Here is a 25,990-nt window from a genome sequence, read left to right on the forward strand (position 1 = left end):
TAAGTCAGAGAAAGACAAATACTGTATGATATCACTTATATGTGGAATCTAAAAAATAATAAAAAATATAACAAAACAGAACCAGACTCACAGATATAGAGGACAAACTAGTGGATACCAGTGAGGAGAGAAAAGGGAGGGAAGGGCAAGATGGTAGGGGATTAAGAGGTACCAGCTACTATGTATAAAATGAATAAGCTACAAAGATACATTGTACAGCACAGGGAATATAGCCAATTTTTTTTAACATCTTTATTGGAGTATAATTGCTTTACAATGGTGTGTTAGTTTCTGCTTTATAACAAAGTGAATCACTTATACATATGTCCCCATATCTCTTCCCTCTTGCATCTCCCTCCCTCCCACCCTCCCTATCCCACCCCTCTAGGTGGTCACAAATCACCAAGCTGATCTCCCTGTGCTATGTGGCTGCTTCCCACTAGCTATCGGTTTTACATTTGGTAGTGTATATATATCCATGCCACTCTCTCACTTTGTCCCAGCTTACCCTTCCCCCTCCCCGTGTCCTCAAGTCCATTCTCTAGTAGGTCTGCTTCTTTATTCCCATCCTGCCCTTAGGTTCTTCATGACCTTTTTTTTTTTTTTTTAGATTCCATATATATGTGTTGACATATGGTATTTGTTTTTCTCCTTCTGACTTACTTCACTCTGTATGACAGACTCTAGGTCCATCCACCTCACTACAAATAACTCAATTTCATTTCTTTTTATGGCTGAGTAATATTCCATTGTATATATGTGCCACATCTTCTTTATCCATTCATCTGTCGATGGACACTTAGGTTGCTTCCATGTCATGGCTATTGTAAATAGAGCTGCAATGAACATTGTGGTACATGACTCTTTGAATTATGGTTTTCTCAGGGTATATGCCCAGTAGTGGGATTGCTGGGTCGTATGGTAGTTCTATTTTTAGTTTTTTAAGGAACCTCCATACTGTTCTCCATAGTGGCTATATCAGTTTACATTCCCACCAACAGTGCAAGAGGGTTCCCTTTTCTCCACACCCTCTCCAGCATTTATTGTTTGTAGATTTTTTGATGATGGCCATTCTGACCGGTGTGAGGTGATATCTCATTGTAGTTTTGATTTGCATTTCTCTAATGATTAATGATGTTGAGCATTCTTTCATGTGTTTGTTGGCAAACTGCATATCTTCTTTGGAGAAATGTCTATTTACATCTTCTGCCCATTTTTGGATTGGGTTGTTTGTTTTTTTGTTTGTTTTTAATAAGTATAATTGTGATGGAAATTTATTTGTTTGTTTGTTTATTTATTTATGGCTGTGTTGGGTCTTCGTTTCTGTGCGAGGGCTTTCTCTAGTTGCAGCGAGCGGGGGCCACTCTTCTTCGCGGTGCGTGGGCCTCTCACTGTTGCGGCCTCTCTTGTTGCGGAGCACAAGCTCCAGACACGCAGGCTCAGTAGTTGTGGCTCACGGGCCTAGTTGCTCCACAGCATGTTGGATCTTCCCAGACCAGGGCTCGAACCCATGTCCCCTGCATTGGCAGATTCTCAACCACTGCGCCACCAGGGAAGCCCGGGTTGTTTGTTTTTTTGATATTGAGCTGCTTGTAAATTTTGGAGATTAATCCTTTGTCATTTGCTTCATTTGCAAATATTTTCTCCCATTCTGAGGGTTGTCTTTTCATCTTGTTTATGGTTTCCTTTGCTGTGCAAAAGCTTTTAAGTTTCATTAGGTCCCATTTGTTTATTTTTGTTTTTATTTCCATTTCTCTAGGAGGTGGGTCAAAAAGGATCTTGCTGTGATTTATGTCATAGAGTGTTCTGCCTATGCTTTCTTCTAAGAGTTCTATAGTGTATGGCCTTACCTTTAGGTCTTTTATCCATTTTGAGTTTATTTTTGTGTATGGTGTTAGGGAGTGTTCTAATTTCATTCTTTTACATGTAGCTGTCCAGTTTTTCCAGCATCACTTATTGAAGAGGCTGTCTTTTCTCCATTGTATAGTCTTGCCTCCTTTATCAAACATAAGGTGACCTCTGTGCATGGGTTTATCTCTGGGCTGTCTATCCTGTTCCATTGATCTGTATTTCTGTGTTTGTGCCAGTACCATACTGTCTTGATTACCATAGCTTTGTAGTCTAATCTGAAGTCAGGGAGCCTGCTTCCTCCAGCTCCGTTTTTCTTTCTCAAGATTGCTTTGGCTATTCGTGGTCTTTTGTGTTTCCATACAAATTGTGAAATTTTTTGTTCTAGTTCTGTGAAAAATGCCAACGGTAGTTTGATAGGGATTGCATTGAATCTGTAGATTGCTTTGGGTAGCAGAGTCATTTTCACAATGTTGATTCTTCCAATCCAAGAACATGGTATATCTCTCCATCTATTTGTATCATCTTTAATTTCTTTCATCAGTGTCTTATAATTTTCTGCGTACAGGTCTTTTGTCTCCTTAGGTAGGTTTATTCCTAGGTATTTTATTCTTTTTGTTGCAATGGTAAATGGGAGTGTTTCATTAATTTCACTTCCAGATTTTTCATCATTAGTGTATAGGAATGCCAGAGCTTTCTGTGCATTAATTTTGTATCCTGCTACTTTACCAAAGTCAGTAATTAGCCCTAGTAGTTTTCTGGTAGCATCTTTATGATTCTCTATGTATAGTATCATGTCATCTGCAGTGACAGCTTTACTTCTTCTTTTCTGATTCGGATTCCTTTTATTTCTTTTTCTTCTCTGATTGCTGTGGCTAATACTTCCAAAACAGTGTTGAATAATAGTGGTGAGACCAGTTAGAATGGGCATCATCAGAAAATCTACAAACAACAAATGCTGGAGAGGGTGTGGAGAAAAGGGAACCCTCTTGCACTGTTGGTGGGAATGTAAATTGATACAGCCACTATGGAGAACAATATGGAGTTTCCTTAAAAAACTAAAAATAGAATTACCATATGATCCAGCAATCCCACTACTGGGCATATACGCAGAAAAAACCATAATTCAAAATGACACATGCACCCCAATGTTCATTGCTGCACTATTTACAATAGCCAGATCATGGAAGCAATCTAAATACCCATCGACAGACGAATGGATAAAGAAGTTGTGGTACATATATACAATGGAATATTACTCAGTCATAAAAAGGAACGAAATTGAGTCATTTGTTGAGACGTGGATGGATCTAGAGACTGTCATACAGAGTGAAGTAAGTCAGAAAGAGAAAAACAAATATCGTATATTAACGCATGTATGTGGAACCTAGAAAAATGGTACAGGTGAACCGGTTTGCAGGGCAGAGGTTGAGACACAGATGTAGAGAACAAACATATGGACACCAAGGGGGGAAAACCGCGGTGGGGTGGGGATGGTGGTGTGATGAATTGGGCGATTGGGATTGACATGTATACACTGATGTGTATAAAATTGATGACTGATTAAAAAAAATAATAAAAAAATTAAAAAATAATTTAAAAAATAAAAAATAGTGGTGACAGTGGGCAACCTTGTCTTGTTCCTGATCTTAGTGGAAATGGTTTCAGTTTTTCACCATTGAGAACGATGTTGGCTGTGGGGTTGTCATATATGGCCTTTATTATGTTGAGGTAAGTTCACTCTATGCCTACTTTCTGGAGGGTTTTTATCATAAATGGGTGTTGAATTTTGTCAAAAGCTTTTTCTGCATCTATTGAGATGATCATATGTTTTTTATTCTTCAATTTGTTAATATGGTGTATCACATTGATTGATTTGCATATATTGAAGAATCCTTGCATTCCTGGGACAAACCCCACTTGATCATGGTGTATGATCCTTTTAACGTGCTGTTGGATTCTGTTTGCTAGTATTTTGTTGAGGATTTTTGCATCTATGTTCATCAGTGATATTGGCCTGTAGTTTTCTTTCTTTGTGACATCTTTGTCTGGTTTTGGTATCAGCGTGATAGTGGCCTCGTAGAATGAGTTTGGGGGTGTTCCTCCCTCTGCTGTAGTTTGCAAGAGTTTGAGAAGGATGGGTGTTAGCAAGAGTTTGAGAAGGATGGGTGTTAGCTCTTCTCTAAATGTGTGATGGAATTCGCCTGTGAAGGCGTCTGGTCCTGGGCTTTTGTTTGTTTGAAGGTTTTTAATCACAGTTTCAATTTCAGTGCTTGTGATTGGTCTGTTTATATTTTCTGTTTCTTCCTGGTGCAGTCTCGGAAGGTTGTGCTTTTCTAAGAATTTGTCCATTTCTTCCAGGTTGTCCATTTTATTGGCATATAGTTGCTTGTAGTAATCTCTCATGATCCTTTGTATTCCTGCAGTGTCAGTTTTTTCTCCTTTTTCATTTCTAATTTTATTGATTTGAGTCTTCTCCCTTTTTTTCTTGATGAGTCTGGCTAATGGTTTATCAATTTTGTTTATGTTCTCAAAGAACCAGCTTTTAGTTTTATTGATCTATGCTATTGTTTCCTTTATTTCTTTTTCATTTCTTTCTCATCTGATCTTTATGATTTCTTTCCTTCTGCTAATTTGGGGTTTTTTTGTTCTTCTTTCTCTAATTGCTTTAGGGGTAAGGTTAGGTTGTTTATTTGAGATGTTTTTTGTTTCTTAAGGTAGGACTGTACTGCTATAAACTTCCCTCTTGGAACTGCTTTTGCTGCATCCCATAGGTTTTGGGTCGTCGTGTTTTCATTCTCATTTGTTTCTAGGTATTTTTTGATTTCTTCAGTGATCTCTTGGTTATTAAGTAGTGTATTGTTTAGCCTCCACATGTTTGTATTTTTTACAGTTTTTTTCCTGTAATTGATATCTAGTTTTATAGTGTTGTGGTCGGAAACCATACTTGATACGATTTCCATTTTCTTAAATTTACCAAGGCTTGATTTGTGACCCAAGATATGATCTATCCTGGAGAATGTTCCATGAGCACTTGAGAAGAAAGTGTATTCTGTTGTTTTTGGACGGAATGTCCTATAAATATCAATTAAGTCCATCTTGTTTAATGTATCATTTAAAGCTTGTGTTTCCTTATTTATTTTCATTTTGGATGATCTGTCCATTGGTGCAAGTGGTGTGTTAAAATCCCCTACTATGATTGTGTTACTGTGTGTTTCCCCTTTTATGGCTGTTAGCATTTGCCTTATGTATTGAGGTGCTCCTATGTTGGGTGCATAAATATTTACAGTTGTTATATCTTCTTCTTAGATTGATCCCTTGATCATTATGTAGTGTCCTTCTTTGTCTCTTGTAATAGTCTTTGTTTTAAAGTCTACTTTTTCTGATGTGAAAATTGCTACTCCAGCTTTCTTTTGATTTCCATTTGCATGGAATGTCGTTTTCCATCCCCTCACTTTCAGTCTGTATGTGTCCCTAGGTCTGAAGTGGGTCTCTTGTAGACAGCATATATATGGGTCTTGTTTTTGTATCCATTCAGCCAGTCTATGTCTTTTGGCTGGAGCATTTAGTCCATTTACATTTAAGGTAATTATTGAGATGTATGTTCCTATTACCATTTTCTTAATTGTTTTGGGTTTGTTATTGTAGGTCCTTTCCTTCTCTTGTGTTTCCTGCCTAGAGAAGTTCCTTTAGCATTTGTTGTAAAGCTGGTTTGGTGGTGCTGAATTCTCTTAGCTTTTGCTTGTCTGTAAAACTTTTAATTTCTCCATTGAATCTGAATGAGATCCTTTCTGGGTAGAGTAATCTTGGTTGTAGGTTTTTCCCTTTCATCACTTTAAATATGTCCTGCCACTCCCTTATGGCTTGCAGAGTTTCTGCTGAAAGATCACCTGTAACCTTATGGGGATTCCCTTGTATGTTATTTGTTGTTTTTCCCTTGCTGCTTTTAATATTTTTTCTTTGTATTTAATTTTTGATAGTTTGATTAATATGTGTCTTGGTGTGTTTCTCCTTGGATTTATCCTGTATGGGACTCTCTGTGCTTCCTGGACTTGATTAACTCTTTCCTTTCCCATATTAGGGAAGTTTTCAACTATAATCTCTTCAAATATTTTCTCAGTCCCTTTCTTTTTCTCGTCTTCTGGGACCCTTATAATTCTAATGTTGGTGCATTTAATGTTGTCCCAGAGGTCTCTGAGACTGTCCTCAATACTTTTCATTCTTTTTTCTTTATTCTGCTCTGCATTAGTTATTTCCAGTATTTTATCTTCCAGGTCACTTATCCGTTCTTCTGCCTCAGTTAATCTGCTATTGATTCCTTCTAGAGAGTTTTTAATTTCATTTATTGTGGTGTTCATCACTGTTTGTTTGCTCTTTAGTTCTTCTAGGTCCTTGTTAAATGTTTCTTGTATTTTCACCATTCTGTTTCCAAGATTTTGGATCATCTTTACTATCATTACTCTGAATTCTTTTTCAGGTAGACTGCCTATTTCCTCTTCATTTGTTTGGTCTGATGGGTTTTTACCTTGCTCCTTCATCTGCTGTGTGTTTCTCTGTCTTCTCATTTTGCTTAACTTACTGTGTTTGGTGTCTCCTTTTCGCAGGGTGCAGGTTCTTAGTTCCCGTTGTTTTTGGTGTCCGCTCCCAGTGAGTAAGGTTGGTTCAATGGGTTATGTAGGCTTCCTGGTGGAGGAGACTAGCGCCTGTGTTCTGGTGGTGAGGCTGGATCTTGTTTTTTCTGGTGGGCAGGACCACGTCCGGTGGTGTGTTTTGGGGTGCCTGTGACCTTATTTTAATTTTAGGCAGCCTCTCTGCTAATGGGTGGGGTTGTGTTCCCGTCTTGCTAGTTGTTTGGCATAGGGTGTCCTGCACTGTAGCTTGCTGGTCATTGAGTGGAGCTGGGTCTTGGCGTTGAGATGGAGATCTCTGGGAGATTTTTGCTGTTTGATATTACGTGGAGCTGGGAGGTCTCTGGTGGACCAGTGTCCTGAACTCGGCTCTCCCACCTCAGAGGCACAGGCCTGATGCCCGGCTGGAGCACCAAGACCCTGTCATCCACACGGCTTAGAATAAATAGGAGAAAGAAAGAAAGAAAGAAAAAATAAAATAAAATAAAGTTATTAAAATAAAAAATAATTATTTAAAATTTTTTAAAATTTAAAATGTAGTAAAAAAAAAAGAAAAAAAGAAAGAAAGAAGAGAGCAACCAAACCAAAAAACAAATCCACCAATGATAACAAGTGCTAAAAGCTATACTAAAAAAAACCAAAATAGACAGACAGAACCCTAGGACAAATGGTAAAAGCAAAGCTATACAGACAAAATCACACACAGAAGCATACACATACACAGTCACAAAAAGAGAAAAAGGAAATATATATATATATATATATCGTTGCTCCCAAAGTCCACCGCCTCAATTTTGGGATGATTCATTGTCTCTTCAGGTATTCCACAGATGCAGGGTACATCAAGTTGATTGTGGAGATTTAATCCGCTGCTCCTGAGGCTGCTGGGAGAGATTTCCCTTTCTCTTCTTTGTTCCTGCAGCTTCTGGGGTTCAGCTTTGGATTTGACCCCGCCTCTGCGTTGTGGTCACCTGAGGGCGTCTGTTCCTGCCCAGACAGGACGGGGTTAAAGGAGCAGCTGATTCGGGGGCTCTGGCTCACTCAGGCCGGGGGGAGGGAGGGGTACGGATGCGGGGCGAGCCTGTGGCGGCAGAGGCCGGCATGACGTTGCACCAGCCTGAGGCGCTCCTTGTGTTCTCCCGGGGAAGTTGTCCCTGGATCACGGGACCCTGGCAGTGGTGGGCTGCACAGGTTCCCGGGAGGGGCAGTGTGGATAGTGACCTGTGCTTGCACACAGGCTTCTTGGTGGCTGCAGCAGCAGCCTCAGCGTCTCATGCCCGTCTCTGGGGTCCGCGCTGATAGCCTCGGCTCACGCCCGTCTCTGGAGCTCCTTTAAGCGGCGCTCTTAATCCCCTCTCCTCGCGCACCAGGAAACAAAGAGGCATGAAAAAGTCTCTTGCCTCTTCGGAAGCTCCAGACTTTTTCCCGGACTCCCTCCCGGCTAGCTGTGGCGCACCAGCCCCTTCAGGCTGTGTTCACGCAGCCAACCCCAGTCCTCTCCCTGGGATCCGACCTCCGAAGCCCGAGCCTCAGCTCCCAGCCCCCGCCTGCCCCGGCGGGTGAGCAGACAAGCCTCTCGGACTGGTGAGTGCTGGTCGGCACCGATCCTCTCTGCGGGAATCTCTCCACTTTGCCCTCTGCACCCATGTTGCTGTGCTCTCCTCCGTGGCTCCGAAGCTTCCCCCCCGCTCCACCCCCGTCTCCGCCAGTGAAGGGTCTTCCTAGTGTGTGGAAACGTTTCCTCCTTCACAGCTCCCTTCCAGAGGTCCAGGTCCCATCCCTATTCTTTTGTCTCTGTTTTTTCTTTTTTCTTTTGCCCTACCCAGGTACGTGGGGAGTTTCTTGCCTTTTGGGAAGTCTGAGGTCTTCTGCCAGCGTTCAGTAGGTGTTCTGTAGGAGTCATTCCACATGTAGATGTATTTCTGATGTATTTGTGGGGAGGAAGGTGATCTCCACTTCTTACTCTTCCACCATCTTCCCAATATTTTATAATAACTCTAAATGGAATATAATATATAAAATATTAAATCAGCATGTTGTACACCTGAAACTAATATTGTAAATCAATTCGACTTCAATTTGAATAAAAAAGAAATGAAGGCTAAACTAGAAGAAAACAAGAATGAGTGAATATAACAGAAAATGCCTTTCTAAAGTAAAAAGGAAAATGATTTAAATCAAAAAGAGACAAAGATGAACAGATTTCTAGAAAAAGTGACAAATATGAAAGATAGCAAAGAAGACCTGACATATGGATAATAAGATTATCTGAAGAAGAATACCGAAGCAAGGAAAAAGGAAAAAATGCTTAAAACTAATATTGGATGGACCTTGAGACTGTCATACAGAGTGAAGTAAGTCAAAAACAAATACCATATGCTAACGCACATATATGGAATCTAAGAAAACGGTACTGATGAACTTAGTGGCAGGGCAGGAATAAAGATGCACATGTAGAGAATGGACTTGAGGACATGGGGAAGGGGAAGGGTAAGCTGGGACGAAGTGAGAGAGTGGCATGGACATATATACACTACCAAATGTAAAATGGATGGCTAGTGGGAAGCAGCCGCATAGCACAGGGAGATCAGCTTAGTGCTTTGTGACCACCTAGAGGGGTGGGATAGGGAGGATGGGAGGGAGATGCAAGAGGGAGGGGATATGGGGATATATGTATACATATAGCTGATTCACTTTGTTGTACAGCAGAAACTAACACAACATTGTAAAGCAGTTATACTCCAATAAAGATATTTTTTAAAAAACCTAATATTGAGGAAACTTTAGATTTGCTTTTAAAAAGCACACCGTGTACCTAAGAATTTTGACCCAGAATGAGCAACAAGACACATTCTAATAAAATTACTAGACTTTTTTTAAAAAAAGAAATGCCTTGCATACTTCAGCAAAAACAGCAGGTGGGTTGTAAAGGAAGGAAAATTAGATCATCTTCAAACTTTTTGACACCAACACTTTATGCCAGAAGAAAATGGAGTAACATTTAAGATACTCAAGGGGAAAAAATGTGAGCCAAGGACATTATATCTGGTAAAACTGACTTTTAGGTATAAAGGGTATAGGTATTTATCAACATGCAGGAACTCAGGAAATATTGGTCCCATGATCCCTTTCTGAGGAATTTGCTAGAGAATGAGCTTAAGACAACCAAAGTGATGAGAGGGACATTGATATAAGGACTATCAGTCAGCATTAAATATATAGTTACTTGTAGAACTAAGACTAAATGAGATTTGAAAGAGACAAAGTATTAATGCCTATATGCCCAGTGCTCTGGTAATGTAGATATAGTGTAACTTTTAATGGAGAAATGGGGAAAGAATACGCAAAAAAAAAGAACTGTTCTCAGCAATTATATTGGTAACAGTATTAGTGTTATTCCAGGACTGTGTAATGTGAGATAATATTAACTGAGTAATTATGAGATATTCAAATTCCATCATCCTCTGCCTTTGAGAGCTAAGACTTTTAGTGTGGAAGAATACAGATGTAATTCAAAAGAATTTGCGTTAGAAACAAAACACCCCTGTAGTCCTGAATATGAACTCATGAGAAATTTTATTGAAAAGCACACACATACACACACACACACACTTTTGCTTTATCCACTGAAAAGGCTTAGAAACAATGACCAGCCCAGAAGCAATGAGCACACCTAGTAACCCAGGTTCTGTTCTTGAAATACCATTCCCATTAAAAGAAACCAGTATGTCTTAGAGAAATAGCTAATTCCAAGTTTGCAGCAGGAAATAAATAAGATGAGCTTGGAACATCTTGTCATAAAGGATAGGAAAGAAGCTTTCAAAGACTACTATGGTCATCAAAAGGACTCAGAAGCCACTTTGAAGATGTTTCTACTGGCCAAAGACAGTTTGGCTTGAAAAAGGATAATTGCCAGTAGCAACGAGCACATCTGGTGCCCAAATCTTGGTTTCTAATACTATTCTCCAATTAAAGGCTCCTTAGAGAAATGGATAATTCTAGGGCTGGACAGGGAATATACAAGATGAACCTGAAATATCTTGTAGTACTAGAAAATAAAGAAGCACTCAAAAAACAACAGCAGCAAACAAAAAACTATTGAGGTATGTTAATGTGACACAGGGCCTTCTGAAAGAACTGTTACTGGCCAAAACTGGAAGAATGTGAGCAGGAAAATAACAGTATTGGATTATAACGCAAGGAATAAAATGTGTCCGTGAGTCTATAGTGATAGAAATAAATGATTACATAAATAGATGGGGGCGAAGAGACCAATCTCCCCTACAGAAAAATACTAAATAATTTGTGTATATACACCTGTCTCAAGGAGGCGCAGCATAACTCCTCACCCCTTAAGTGTAGGCTATGTTTAGTTACTTGCTTCCAAAGACTATAGTATAGAAGGAGGGGGGAGCAGTTGGGGACCCTACAAACACTACCTTAAGTGATCCCAGTTAACATCAGCAGTGATAAGTCATGGTGGTGGTGTGTGGCCTTGGTTTGATGTGATAAGGAGGAAACTTCACTGTGTTATTCTCTTCCAAAAGTCATAACCCTAATCTAATTATGAGAAAAATATGAGGCAACCCCAGGTTGAGGGACATTCTGCAAAATACCTGATGTGTACCCCTCAAAACTGTCCAGGTCATCAAAAACAAGGAAAGTGAGAAATTCTCACAGCCAAGAGGAGACGAAGGAGACAGAGGGCTAATGTAATATGGAATATTTGATGGGATCCTGGAACCAAAAAAAAAAAGGACATTACATAAAACCTAAGGAAATCTGAATAAAGTATGAACTTTAGTTGTTATGTATGTGTCGGTATTGGTTCATTAGTTATGACACACAAACCATAGTAATGTAAGATGTTAACAATAAGGGAAATTGGGTACAGATGTATAAGAACTCTGTACTGTCTTCTCAATTTTTCTGTAAATTAAAACTAAAATTAGAAAGCTTATTTGAATATTTTTTAGAAATCATTGCAATTCATTGAAACCCATCAAGTATGTTTAAATCCGTGAGTTCATAACTATAGTTAAAACAAAAATTGTTCAATTTCAGAGGATGATAAGGAACCAATTTATTACCTTGAGAAATGGTAAATTAAAGCAGAAGAATCAAGCATTAATCTTGTTTTCTTTTCCTGGGTGACTAAATAGTAGTAGATGAGGGAAAGCCTCTCTTTATAAACGCATTCTACTTAATAAAAAAAGAAATGTTAAAGAGTATCACCATTTTGAAACCCTGGGAAAATTAACAAATCTAGGCATTGAGCATCAACACCTGCTAACATCACAACATATGAGACACAGATACTGTGTGCCACCTGCTGGGGGAGGACAGCACCACCTGTATTCATGAGAAGGGATCAACCCTGAGTCATATCAAGCTCTGTGTCCACTTGCCAATCTGCAGAAATACAGAAGAACATGTTGGACTCCATCATGACTATGCAGCCGGCAAAATCCAGATTTGGGGAAACTACAGGTCAAATGCCCCAGCCTCTTCAATAGAGAACTTGTAAGGAAAGAAAGGGATGGAAGAAGAAACCTGTAGATTAACAATATTATCAAGGACTTCCCTGGTGGCGCAGTGGTTGAGAATCTGCCTGCCATTGCAGGGGACACGGGTTCGAGCCCTGGTCTGGGAAGATCCCACATGCCGCGGAGCGACTAGGCCCGTGAGCCACAATTGCTGAGCCTGCGCGTCTGGAGCCTGTGCTCCGTAACAAGAGAGGCCGTGATAGTGAGAGGCCCGCGCACCGCGGCACCGCGATGAAGAGTGGCCCCCGCTTGCCACAACTACAGAAAGCCCTCGCACAGAAACGAAGACCCAACACAGCCATAAATAAATAAATAAAATTTTTAAAAAAATATATATGAAAATATTTGAAAATGGGTAAGACTAACCTCAAAAGCATTATGCTAAGTGAAAGAAGTCAGACACAAAAGACCACGTTGTTACTTGATTCCATTTATGTGAAATGTTCAGAATAGGCAAATCTATAGAGATAGAAGGTAGATTGGTGATTTCCAGGGAGGGAAGGAATGGGAATTAACTGCCAGTGAGCACAGGGTGTCATTTGGTAGATGCTCATGGAGAAGCTTTGGGGATGGGTACAGAAAATCTATATCTTGACCCAAGTGAAGGCTATAAAGGTATAGCCTCCTTATCAAATTTTAAGTCATATATATTTTTGTGTGATTTCCAGTATCTTTTATTTTACAATAAAAGGGTTAAAAAAAACAGAACACAAGACTCCTAAGCTGTAAGGAGAGATCAGATTCCCCACATATTTCATTCTTTATCATGGTAATGAGAGTATTTCTCGTGGGCAAATTCAGGGTAGGTAGGAAATGTTCCTTTACCTCACAAAGGAAAGAAAAAAATAGTGCAAAAGAGACCTAGTATTTGGTACACTGCATGACAAGTGCCATTTGGACCTCAGACCCTGTTCCAAACGTGCAAAATAACACACATTCTTTTCTGGTAGGTTCAGCTGCCCCGTGATTTCCAATTTTATACACACACAAAATTGTAGAACTGTAATAAAGGAAACGGATGAAGGAGGAGAAGTCACCTATAGTCCCACCTCCCTGGCAAATCACAAATCATAAAATCATAAATATTTTTTACTTTAGTGTTTTTGTCAGGCGAGTGTGATAACCACTATACTATGGAAACACTTCAGTGTTTTTGGTTTGCTGGGGTTCTGTTGGTCAGTTGGTGTTTTTGTTTTCTGTTGTGAGGGGTTGGCCATTTTAGCAAGAATTCTTTCCCAAAATAGAATTCATTTTGAGGGGCAACTTTTATGTTTTTGCTTTCTTGTGAAAACCACTCAGAGGATCCCGTCTTACTATTATTTAACATGTCACCTGTTAAGTAATAGTAAGTACTCTCCCCAGTTCTGCTGGCCCCAGGGTAGGCAGCTAGGTATATATTCCTTGTTCTCTTGTTACGTGGTCGTATTCAGAGTGGAGCTGGGGCCCGTGACAGTCGCTCTTTCCCTCACCCCTGCTTTCTCATTTTTCCGCTTGCGCAGAGTTCAGAACAGCAGCTCAGCGACAAGATGAGGAACAGGAGGAAGAGGATGATGAACAGGCAGTCCACAGAGCTCGGGAGTGGGATGACTGGAAGGACACCCATCCTAGGGGCTATGGCAACCGACAGAACATGGGTTAGTCTCCCCACAACAAGACAGGACTACAGGGGCTTCTGTCTTCCCCACCAAGGAAAGCTGTGCAGTCTTCCCCTCCCTGGGCTCCTGCTTCAGCCGTGTACAACAAAGGCAGAGATGCTTAATCTTGCTTTGCATTCATTAACGTGTCAAACAATTAAGTGTGTATTTGTACCCTAGATGATGAGCCAGCAACCTTGTCTTGGAATTATAATCCTCATCGTGGTATATTCCACTTTTCTTAAGTGGAAAGAAAAGAGTACTGAGAAATGGTTCTGTATAATCAATGGCTGTATGAATACTCTTTGAAAAATAAAAGTCCCCTCTATCATGTGAGCCTGTGCAGAAATATGAGTATCAGCTGCTTTCTTCCAGGGGGTGAGGGGAGGGGGTCAGCTGTGGGTCCCTGGGCTTACGGAGAGATCCTAGTCATCTCCCTTTGATGTGGGCAGTGAGTTACCCAGCATCAGAGCTGCCCAGACTGGCTGGAGCTTGCTTTCTCCTTTCTACCCCAGTGCTGTGAACTAACCCAACACTTGCTTTACAAGGGACAAGCACAAAAGCCAGGACTTGCCCTGCCACACGGCTCTATTTTCAGGAATTACAGCTGTAAATGAACAGAACGTAACAATCCTATCTACCCAATCTTCCTTGCTTCAGCCATGAGAAATGAGGAAACCGATGAGGCACTATGAGAGCCATCCTTGTGTGAGCATCTGAGGCCAGGGCCTTTTCTCTGGAACTATCTAGAACCCTGAGGGTAAGAACAGCTCAGGTCGTAGCCTAGCTCTTAAGTGGGCTGCTGGAAGACCATTTTGGCCCTCTTTGCCCGTGCCGTGCCATACCTGGCACAGTTCCAAGCGGTCAGTGTGCCGTGGCAGTCATTTTGCTAGTTAATAAGGTACCTGCAGTCATGCCAATAACTGGGAGTGGAGGAGGGGGGACAGCACAGATGACAAGGAAAGGTACCTACTTTCTGCGGTAAAGAGAAGACACGTCCTCAGCTCCCGGGTTGATACCCTAGAAAAGCAGCCATGTGTGAAACCAAGTGATCTGTATAGAAAACATACTTTTGTTCTATGTGGCTTTGGTACACTTCATTTTCTTTTAAGAAGATGACTCAGCCTTCCTATTCTAGCTTCTGCAGTCTAGCTTAGGACAGGGGTTTGACAAGGAGACTCAGATCCCTCTCCTTTGTAGGGTGGTAAATGGAGGGCTGTCAGACGATGAGTAGGACCTTATGTTTAGTGGGAGATGACAGAAGACTACCAATAATATATTTATTGCTAAATATATGCTGCTTAATAAAGGATTCATGTCACCCTCACAACATAAGCTCCTGAAACTGGTAGAGCACAGATTAACTTCCCCACAGATTTGGGAAGCAAACATTCATTTGTAGTTCTCTTCCAGTTATTGCCAGGCTGCCTCTAGCAATGGCCTATTTCGTGCCCCTGAAACTCCACCCTGAGCTCATTCCCAAAATGGGCCAGGTTGGGGTTATCCCCTTGGTCTGAGTCTATTTAAAGATGGTCCTTCCAGAAGATCCAGCCTGATGAAGCCCCCTCACATTCTGATATCTAAGAGGCAAACTAGAAAAAGTGGGTTTGAATCCTGGCTTTAAAAGTTGAAAGCTGTGTGACCTTGGGCAATATAACTTCTCTGAACTGCTTCTCTGTTTTCTCTATGTTTATAGATGAACTGTTTCATAGGGTTGTTGTGAGAATTAAATGAACAATGGCAGCCATTATAATAGGCTGAAGAATAAGTGTTTTCGTCTGAGCTCAGTGACTATGGTCTGTCCACTAGGAAGGGAAAGGAAACGGACAGGTAGGTGTTGGAAACTCTGTTCTGTGCCAGGCACCAGACCCGGCACTTTCACATGCTATTAGTACTCACAATGACCCTGCAAAATAGGTAGCATTGTCCCCATTTTACAGATGAGAAAACAGGCCCAGAGAAGCTGAGTGATTTCTTCAAGTTCACATTAGTAACAAGCTGTGCTTCTGTCATTTTCCATGTGCTTCCCAATTGCATGTGCTTTTAGTTCTGCAGCTTAAAGCAGCTTAAAAAGAGGGAGCAGCTTGAAAAATCCAAACCCAAACCACCACTTATACGTTATTGGAGCTCTAGAAATTCCTTTTTAGCTGACTCACCGAAGAAAAGGTTATGCCAGCCCGCTTCCCCCCTGCCATTTCCCCCTCAGCTGGGGGATAAGAAGACAGAGGCGGTGAGCAAACCCATCTTCCTCCATTTTCCTCCCCAGTTCAGTCTGCCTGCCTGGCGGCTAGAGAAAACAAAAAGAGAACCACCTTCTCTACTCCCACCAGAACAAGGCGTTTCAGGGTCCTAGAGTGAGCTGGGTTTGGTGGACTCCGGGAAGCGAGGACTCGAAGCATTCCACAGATAACAGTACTGCCTCATCGTTTGCGCTATGCTTATTTCACGTATGCTGCATATTTCATTCTCACAACCCGTCAGGCAGGAGATGATGCCTTCGTCTTACAGGGAAGGAAACTGGCTTGGGGAAATGCAGTGAGTGACTTACTTCAGCACACAGCTAATACATAGACCGTGCAAACATATCAGTGTAGCCAAAATATTTGCCCTCTGTAGCTCTCACATGGAGGCCAATTAGTTATTTGGAAAAGGTGAACGCTGGGCACTACTTCTTTTCATGCCATCATGCGGTGATTTGTCCTTTCCACTCTTATTCTTTTCAACACCCCTGTAAGAAAGACAGGGCAGGGGACTGAATGAGCTGATTTCAAGCCCAAGAAGTTGGAGTTAAGGGTTCTGAATTGAGTCTCAATCCTCAGGGCTCTGCCCCTCCCTAGCCGGGTGACCCAGGGCCACCCAGGTCACCGGGGTCACTGCTGTCATTTAAAACAACGTGCAAGGGCTTCCCTGGTGGCGCAGTGGTTGAGAATCTGCCTGCCAATGCAGGGGACACGGGTTCGAGCCCTGGTCTGGGAAGATCCCACATGCCGCGGAGCAGCTAGGCCCGTGAGCCACAACTACTGAGCCTGCGCATCTGGAGCCTGTGCTCCGCAACAAGAGAGGCCGCGATAGTGAGAGGCCCGCGCACCGCGATGAAGAGTGGCCCCCACTTGCCGCAACTAGAGAAAGCCCTCGCACAGAAACGAAGACCCAACACAGCCATAAATAAATAAATTTTAAAAAAAGACTTTCTCTCTATTTCATTGTCTTTATTAAAAAAAATAAAAATAAAAAATAAAACAACGTGCAAAGGATAAAACTTTTGAATCTAAATCCACCTCTCTATGTCAACTGAGTTCCAAAGTCCTCCTCTGCTTACTGTGGGCCTCCGGTTTGCTCGTCAGCACATCGTCAGCACAACAGATACACTGCCACCTGGCTCTTTCAGACACCCAACAACAAGACGGCACTGTGACCTTTGTCTCCTTGCAAAACAGCTCCCTCCAACACCTGCACATCATTTCCTCACAGATTGCTTTTCACCCATTCATCCAAGGTTTAACCTGGCTCAGTTCACTCTCGCTCCATAGCAAGGAGGTATGGGTTCTAATACCAGCTCTGTCAGTTTTAGCCCCCCCCAGATGCTGACAACATCTGGCCTACTTACCTCACAGGCCAGAGTAAGGAGCAAATGAAATCAAATATGGAAAAGCACTTTGAACAATTAGAAAACATGGCACAAATGTTTGTAAGTTTGGCGGCCAGAGGAGGGGATGCATTGTTTTTTAAATTCAGTATTTCACACCTTATTTTAACCCCTGCCCCCCTATTGCTTTCTCAGTCTTCTATATATATCACCACCAGAGAAAAGGTTTGTGAACATGCTTTTCTTTGTGTGCTGGAGATGACCAGCACAGGAGAGAATTGTTACGTGCAGTGGGAATTGAGAACTGGTTTTTACTTATCTGCCCACCAGGCCGCCTTTGACAAATGTATGTGAAAAGATGGTAGACAAAAGATTTCAGTTTCTTGTCCCAACTGGCAATAAATCCCTCCAAGAGAGTACAACTCAGCAATGACTTAGGCCATCCTATTCCCGTGTGGTAGCACAAATAACAAGAATTCGTGTATTGAGCACCTACTGTATACTAGGAGTTGACTATTTCTAATCCTCAAAACAACGTCCCAAGGTAGATATTATTATTGCCTCAATTTGTAAATGAGGAACTTGAGGCTCAGAGAAGGGATTTCCCAAAGATCACTCAGCCCTAAGTGTCGAGCTGGGCCTGGATTCCAGGTGGGCCTGATTCCACAGGCCACGTCCTTCCAGTCTGCCACACTCCCCGGGAAGCACAAAGCACGGGGGACATAGGAAGGTGGGCGAGATACCCCGCTGGCACACTGCTCTGGGGATCACCCCTCCCCTTTCTCTGTCTAAATTTTGAGCAACGATTCTATCAGCTTTGCCGGCCAGGCCCTTTAAGGGCACATCTGAGACCTGCTCACTAGGGGAATACCCTGGACTCAGAACTCTCCCCTTCCTGGGGCCCTACATCCCTCAACCTGTAGAACATTCCTGCTCCCAGTGCCAGGCCCACCTGTTTCCAGCCCTATCCAATCTTGGTACAAGTGAATCTTTTAAACCCTCTCTCTACTCCACCCTCTCACTTAAGGGTTCCTACACATTTTCTAAGCCCGTCAAAGCCCCCCCTCTTGATCTACCAGGCCCTCCTGGACAACTAAGACCAGACCCAGGGGGCTTCCCTGGTGGCGCAGTGGTTGAGAATCTGCCTGCCGGTGCAGGGGACGCAGGTTCGAGCCCTGGTCTGGGAGGATCCCACATGCTACGGGGCAGCTGGGGCCGTGAGCCACAACTACTGAGCCTGCGCGTCTGGAGCCTGTGCTCCGCAACAAGAGAGGCCACGACAGTGAGAGGCCCGCGCACCGCAATGAAGAGTGGCCCCCGCTCGCTGCAATTAGAGAAGGCCCTCGCACAGAAACGAAGACCTAACACAGCCAAAAAAAATTTTTTTAATAAATAAATTAATTTTTTAAAAAAAGAGGTGATTAAGGTAAAATGAGGCCATTAGGGTGGGCCCTCATCCAAAAAAAAAAAAAAAAGACCAGACCCAGGTTGTGAGCGCATGAGACTTGGCAGCCAGGGGCTGGGAGGGAGGATTTCTGCCTGAACTCTGAGGCCCTCCCACACTCAACGACAGATACCGCCTCTGCTACCCTGGTGCCCTTGTCCCCGGCTCAGAGACATTGAGAGATTGGCAGAAAGACTCCTCACCCACTTTATGGAACCTGTCTTCTCCTTTCCTTGTCTACCTTCTGCCTGGGTGAGCTCACCCCACCTCCGGCTTCCATGACTCACCACATGTATGCTGATGGCCAGCGCTAGCCCTGACCTTTCTGCTGAGCTCCCTGACCCATAGCCTATCATCTACCACACTGCTCCTCTTGATGAACAAAAACTCAAATTCAACAGCCTGGCAATGAACTCATCACACTCCCCACCCCTCTGGCTCCATTAGAGTTTCTTAGGGCCTGTCGCCTACTTAGTGCTCTTCCTGGGAAGCTCAGCACTGTTTCTGGCCTTCTCCTGACAAAGCCGGCATTCAGTGTCTGCAGAATGAATTACTGAATGAATGAGTCCCATCATGAATCAAGCTTCTTCGTCAGGCAGATTCACAATAATGCAGCCTCTTTCTTTTCATATTCAAACAACTTTACATAAAAGGAAACCCAGAATCCCTTCACCTTAAAGCAGCAATCATTTCTCTCTCAGACCCCCTTTCATCCTATCACTGAAGGGACCACATTTTCACAAAGTGTATTCAGTGGAGAGGTCTGCTTTATACTCTGCTTTGAAAGCTTACCATATCATATACTACAGAGTCTACCTTATAATAATTTTAATGACTTTTAATGACTGCAGATTGTCTATAAGATTGCTATATAGCGGAAGAGTAAGACGCGGAGATCACCTTCCTCCCCACAGATACATGAGAAATACATCTACACGTGGAACTGCTCCTACAGAACACCCACTGAACGCTGGCAGAAGACGTCAGACCTCCCAAAAGGCAAGAAAATCCCCACGTACTTGGGTAGGGCAAAAGAAAAAAGAAATAACAGAGACAAAAGAATAGGGACGGGACCTGCACCAGTGGGAGGGAGCTGTGAAGGAGGAAAGGTTTCCACACACTAGGAAGCCCCTTCGTGGGCAGAGACTGCGGGTAGCAGAGGGGGGAAGCTTCGGAGCCACGGAGGAGAGCGCAGCCACAGTGGTGCGGAGGGCAAAGCGGAGATTCCCGCACAGAGGAGCGGTGCCGACCAGCACTCACCAGCCCGAGAGGCTTGTCTGCTCACCCGCCGGGGCGGGCAGGGGCTGGGAGCTGAGGCGCGGGCTTCGGTCGGATCCCAGGGAGAGGACTGGGGTTGGCTGCGTGAACACAGCCTGAAGGGGCTGGTGCGCCACAGCTAGCCGGGAGGGAGTCCTGGAAAAAGTCTGGAGCTGCCGAAGAGGCAGGAGACTTTTTCTTGCCTCTTTGTTTCGCGGCGTGCAAGGAGAGGGGATTAAGAGCGCCGCTTAAAGGAGCTCCAGAGACGGGCGCGAGCCGCGGCTATCAGCGCGGACCCCAGAGACGGGCATGAGACGCTAAGGCTGCTGCTGCCGCCACCAAACAGCCTGTGGGCGAGCACAGGTCATTCTCCACACCGCCCCTCCCGGGAGCCTGTGCAGCCCGCCACGGCCAGGCTCCCGTAATCCGGGGACAACTTCCCCGGGAGAGCGCACGGCGCGCCTCAGGCTGCTGCAACGTCACGCCGGCTTCTGCCGCCGCAGGCTCGCCCCGCCTCCTCCATACCGCTCCCTCCCCCCGGCCTGACTGAGCCAGAGCCCCCGAATCAGCTGCTCCTTTAACCCCGTTCTGTCTGGGCGGGGAACAGACGCCCTCAGGGGACCTACATGCAGAGGCGGGTCCAAATCCAAAGCTGAACCCCGGGAGCTGTACGAACAAAGAAGAGAAAGGGAAATCTCTCCCAGCAGCCTCAGAAGCAGCGGATTAAAGCTCCACAAACAACTTGATGTGCCTGCATCTGTTGAATACCTGAATAGACAACGAATCATCCCAAATTTAGGAGATGGACTTTGGGAGCAGGATATATTAACTTTTCCCCTTTTCCTTTTTTTTGTGAGTGTAGATGTGTATGCTTCTGGGTGAGATTTTGTCTGTATAGCTTTGCTCTCACCGTTAGTCCTAGGGTTAGGTCCGTCCGTTTTTTTTTTTTTTTTTTGGCTTAAAAATTTTTTTTCCCTAATAAATGTTTTCTTAATAATTTTTTCCTTATTTTCTATTTTTAAAAAAATTTTTAATAAGTTTTTTCATATTTTTTATTTTAAAAAATTAAAAAATTTTTTCTTAATAAATTTTTTTAAATAATTTTTTTCTTATTTTTAGTATAAAAAATTAATAAATCTATTTTTAAAAATTAAAAAAATTTTTTTTCTTAATAAATTTACTCTTAATAATTTTTTTCTCATTTTTTATTATAATTGCTTTATTTTATTTTATTTTATCCTCTTTTTTTCTTTCTTTCCATTTTTTCTCCCTTTTATTCTGAGCCGTGTGGATGAAAGGCTCTTGGTGCTCCAGCCAGGCATCAGGGCTGTGCCTCTGAGGTGGGAGAGCCAACTTCAGGACACTGGTCCACAAGAGACCTCCCAGCTCCACGTAATACCAAACGGCGAAAATCTCTCACAGATCTCCATCTCAACATCAAGACCCAGCTTCACTCAACGACCAGCAAGCTACAGTGCTGGACACCCTATGCCAAACAACTAGCAAGAGAGGAACACAGCCCCATCCATTAACAGAGAGGCTGCCTAAAATCATAATAAGGCCACAGACACCCCAAAACACACCACCAGACGTGGACGAACCCACCAGAAAGACAACATCCAGCCTCATCCACCAGAACACAGGCACTAGTTCCCTCCACCAGGAAACCTACACAACCCACTGAACCAACCTTAGCCACTGGGGACAGATACCAAAAACAACGGGAACTACGAACCTGCAGCCTGTGAAAAGGAGACCCCAAACACAGTAAGATAAGCAAAATGAGAAGACAGAAAAACACACAGCAGATGAAGGAGCAGGGTCAAAACACACCAGACCTAACAAATGAAGAGGAAATAGGTAGTCTACCTGAAAAAGAATTCAGAATAATGATAGTAAGGATGATCCAAAGTCTTGGAAATAGAATAGACAAAATGCAAGAAACATTTAACAAGGACGTAGAAGAACTAAAGAGGAACCAAGAAACGATGACAAGCACAATAAATGAAATTAAAAATACTCTAGATGGGATCAATAGCAGAATAACTGAGGCAGAAGAACGGATAAGTGACCTGGAAGATAAAATGGTGGAAATAACTACTGCAGAGCAGAATAAAGAAAAAAGAATGAAAAGAACTGAGGACAGTCTCAGAGACCTCTGGGACAACATTAAACGCACCAACATTCGAATTATAGGGGTCCCAGAAGAAGAAGAGAAAAAGAAAGGGACTGAAAAAATATTTGAAGAGATTATAGTTGAAAACTTCCCTAATATGGGAAAGGAAATAGTTAATCAAGTCCTGGAAGCACAGAGAGTCCCATACAGGATAAATCCAAGGAGAAACACACCAAGACACATATTAATCAAACTATCAAAAATTAAATATAAAGAAAACATATTAAAAGCAGCAAGGGAAAAACAACAGATAACACACAAGGGCATCCCCATAACGTTAACAGCTGATCTTTCAGCAGAAACGCTGCAAGCCAGAAGGGAGTGGCAGGATATACTTAAAGTGATGAAGGAGAAAAACCTACAACCAAGATTACTCTACCCAGCAAGGATCTCATTCAGATTTGATGGAGAAATTAAAACCTTTACAGACAAGCAAAAGCTGAGAGAGTTCAGCACCACCAAACCAGCTTTACAACAAATGCTAAAGGAACTTCTCTAGGCAAGAAACACAAGAGAAGGAAAACACCTACAATAACAAACCCAAAACATTTAAGAAAATGGGAATAGGAACATACATATCGATAATTACCTTAAATGTAAATGGATTAAATGCTCCCACCAAAAGACACAGACTGGCTGAATGGATACAAAAACAAGACCCATATATATGCTGTCTACAAGAGACCCACTTCAGACCTAGAGACACATACAGACTGAAAGTGAGGGGATGGAAAAAGATATTCCATGCAAATGGAAATCAAAAGAAAGCTGGAGTAGCAATTCTCATAGCAGACAAAATAGACTTTAAAATAAAGACAATTACAAGAGACAAAGACGGACACTATATAATGATCAAGGGATCGATCCAAGAGGAAGGTATAACAATTGTAAATATTTATGCACCCAACATAGGAGCACCTCAATACATAAGGCAAATACTAACAGCCATAAAAGGGGAAATCGACAGTAACACAATCATAGTAGGGGACTTTAACACCCCACTTTCACCAATGGACAGATCATCCAAAATGAAAATAAATAAGGAAACACAAGCTTTAAATGATACATTAAACAAGATGGACTTAATCGATATTTATAGGACATTCCACCCAAAAACAACAGAATACACATTTTTCTCAAGTGCTCATGGAACATTCTCCAGGATAGATCATATCTTGGGTCACAAATCAAGCCTTGGTAAATTTAAAAAAATTGAAATCGTATCAAGTATCTTTTCCAACCACAACGCTATGAGACTAGATATCAATTACAGGAAAAGATCTGTAAAAAATACAAACACATGGAGGCTACACAATACACTACTTAATAACGAAGTGATCACTGAAGAAATCAAAGGGGAAATCAAAAAATACCTAGAAACAAATGACAATGGAGACACAACAATCCAAAACCTATGGGATGCAGCAAAAGCAGTTCTAAGAGGGAAGTTTATAGCAATACAAGCCTACATCAAGAAACAGGAAACATCTCGAATAAACAACCTAACCTTGCACCTAAAGCAATTAGAGAAAGAAGAACAAAAAAACCCCAAAGCTAGCAGAAGGAAAGAAATCATAAAGATCAGATCAGAAATAAATGAAAAAGAAATGAAGGAAACAATAGCAAAAATCAATGAAACTAAAAGCTGGTTCTTTGAGAAGATAAACAAAATTGATAAACCATTAGCCAGACTCATCAAGAGAAAAAAGGAGAAGACTCAAATTAATAGAATTAGAAATGAAAAAGGAGAAGTAACCACTGACACTGCAGAAATACAAACGATCATAAGAGATTACTACAAGCAACTCTATGCTAATAAAATGGACAACCTGGAAGAAATGGACAGATTCTTAGAAATGCACAACCTGCCGAGACTGAACCAGGAAGAAATAGAAAATATGAACAGACCAATCACAAGCACTGAAATTGAAACTGTGATTAAAAATCTTCCAACACACAAAAGCCCAGGACCAGATGGCTTCACAGGCGAATTCTATCAAACATTTAGAGAAGAGCTAACACCTATCCTTCTCAAACTCTTCCAAAATATTGCAGAGGGAGGAACACTCCCCAACTCATTCTACGAGGCCACCATCACCCTGATACCACAACCAGGCAAAGATGTCACAAAGAAAGAAAACTACAGGCCAATATCACTGATGAACATAGATGCAAAAATCCTCAACAAAATACTAGCAAACAGAATCCAACAGCACATTAAAAGGATCATACACCATGATCAAGTGGGGTTTATTCCAGGAATGCAAGGATTCTTCAATATACGCAAATCAATCAACGTGATACATCATATTAACAAATTGAAGGAGAAAAACCATATGATCATCTCAATAGATGCAGAGAAAGCTTTCGACAAAATTCAACACCCATTTATGATAAAAGTCCTGCAGAAAGTAGGCATAGAGGGAACTTTCCTCAACATAATAAAGGCCGTATATGACAAACCCACAGCCAACATTGTCCTCAATGGTGAAAAACTGAAACCATTTCCACTAAGATCAGGAACAAGACAAGGTTGCCCACTCTCACCACTATTATTCAACATAGTTTTGGAAGTGTTAGCCACAGCAATCAGAGACGAAAAAGAAATAAAAGGAATCCAAATCGGAAAAGAAGAAGTAAAGCTGTCACTGTTTGCAGATGACATGATACTATACATAGAGAATCCAAAAGATGCTACCAGAAAACTACTAGAGCTAATCAATGAATTTGGTAAAGTAGCAGGATACAAAATTAATGCACAGAAATCTCTTGCATTCCTGTATACTAATGATGAAAAATCTGAAAGTGAAATTAAGAAAACACTCCCGTTTACCATTGCAACAAAAAGAATAAAATACCTAGGAATAAACCTACCTAAGGAGACAAAAGACCTGTATGCAGAAAATTATAGGACACTGATGAAAGAAATTAAAGATGATACAAATAGATGGAGAGATATACCATGTTCTTGGATTGGAAGAATCAACATTGTGAAAATGACTCTGCTACCCAAAGCAATCTACAGATTCAATGCAATCCCTATCAAACTACCACTGGCATTTTTCACAGAACTAGAACAAAAAATTTCACAATTTGTATGGAAACACAAAAGACCCCGAATAGCCAAAGCAATCTTGAGAACGAAAAATGGAGCTGGAGGAATCAGGCTCCCTGACTTCAGACTATATTACAAAGCTACAGTAATCAAGACAGTTTGGTACTGGCACAAAAACAGAAATATAGATCAATGGAACAGGATAGAAAGCCCAGAGATAAGCCCACGCACATATGGTCACCTTATCTTTGATAAAGGAGGCAAGCATATACAGTGGAGAAAAGACAGCCTCTTCAATAAGTGGTGCTGGGAAAATTGGACAGGTACATGTAAAAGTATGAAATTAGAACACTCCCTAACACCATACACAAAAATAAACTCAAAATGGATTAAAGACCTAAGTGTAAGGCCAGACACTATCAAACTCTTAGAGGAAAACATAGGCAGAACACTGTATGACATAAATCACAGCAAGATCCTTTTTGACCCAGGTCCTAGAGAAATGGAAATAAAAACACAAATAAACAAATGGGACCTAATGAAACTTAAAAGCTTTTGCACAGCAAAGGAAACCATAAACAAGACCAAAAGACAACCCTCAGAGTGGGAGAAAATATTTGCAAATGAAGCAACGGACAAAGGATTAATCTCCAAGATTTACAAGCAGCTCATGCAGCTCAATAACAAAAAAACAAACAACCCAATCCAAAAATGGGCAGAAGACCTAAATAGACATTTCTCCAAAGAAGAGATACAGATTGCCAACAGACACATGAAAGAATGCTCAACATCATTAATCATTAGAGAAATGCAAAT

At 41.9% G+C, this 25,990-nt stretch overlaps 1 protein-coding gene across 1 annotated transcript in view; it reads left to right on the forward strand.

Annotated features, from left to right (window-relative positions):
* Positions 1–13,980, forward strand: part of IGBP1 (immunoglobulin binding protein 1) — a 38,393-nt gene extending 24,413 nt beyond the window's left edge. Inside the window, exon 6 of the mRNA XM_061178613.1 lies at positions 13,522–13,980. Within this exon, the coding sequence (XP_061034596.1) occupies positions 13,522–13,661 (140 nt within the window). The 3' untranslated portion in view covers positions 13,662–13,980. The remainder of the gene's footprint in view (positions 1–13,521) is intronic.
* The last annotated feature ends 12,010 nt before the right edge of the window (positions 13,981–25,990 follow it).

This window comes from Eubalaena glacialis, chromosome X (assembly GCF_028564815.1).
Source record: "Eubalaena glacialis isolate mEubGla1 chromosome X, mEubGla1.1.hap2.+ XY, whole genome shotgun sequence".
In the NCBI taxonomy this organism is placed as follows: domain Eukaryota; kingdom Metazoa; phylum Chordata; class Mammalia; order Artiodactyla; family Balaenidae; genus Eubalaena; species Eubalaena glacialis.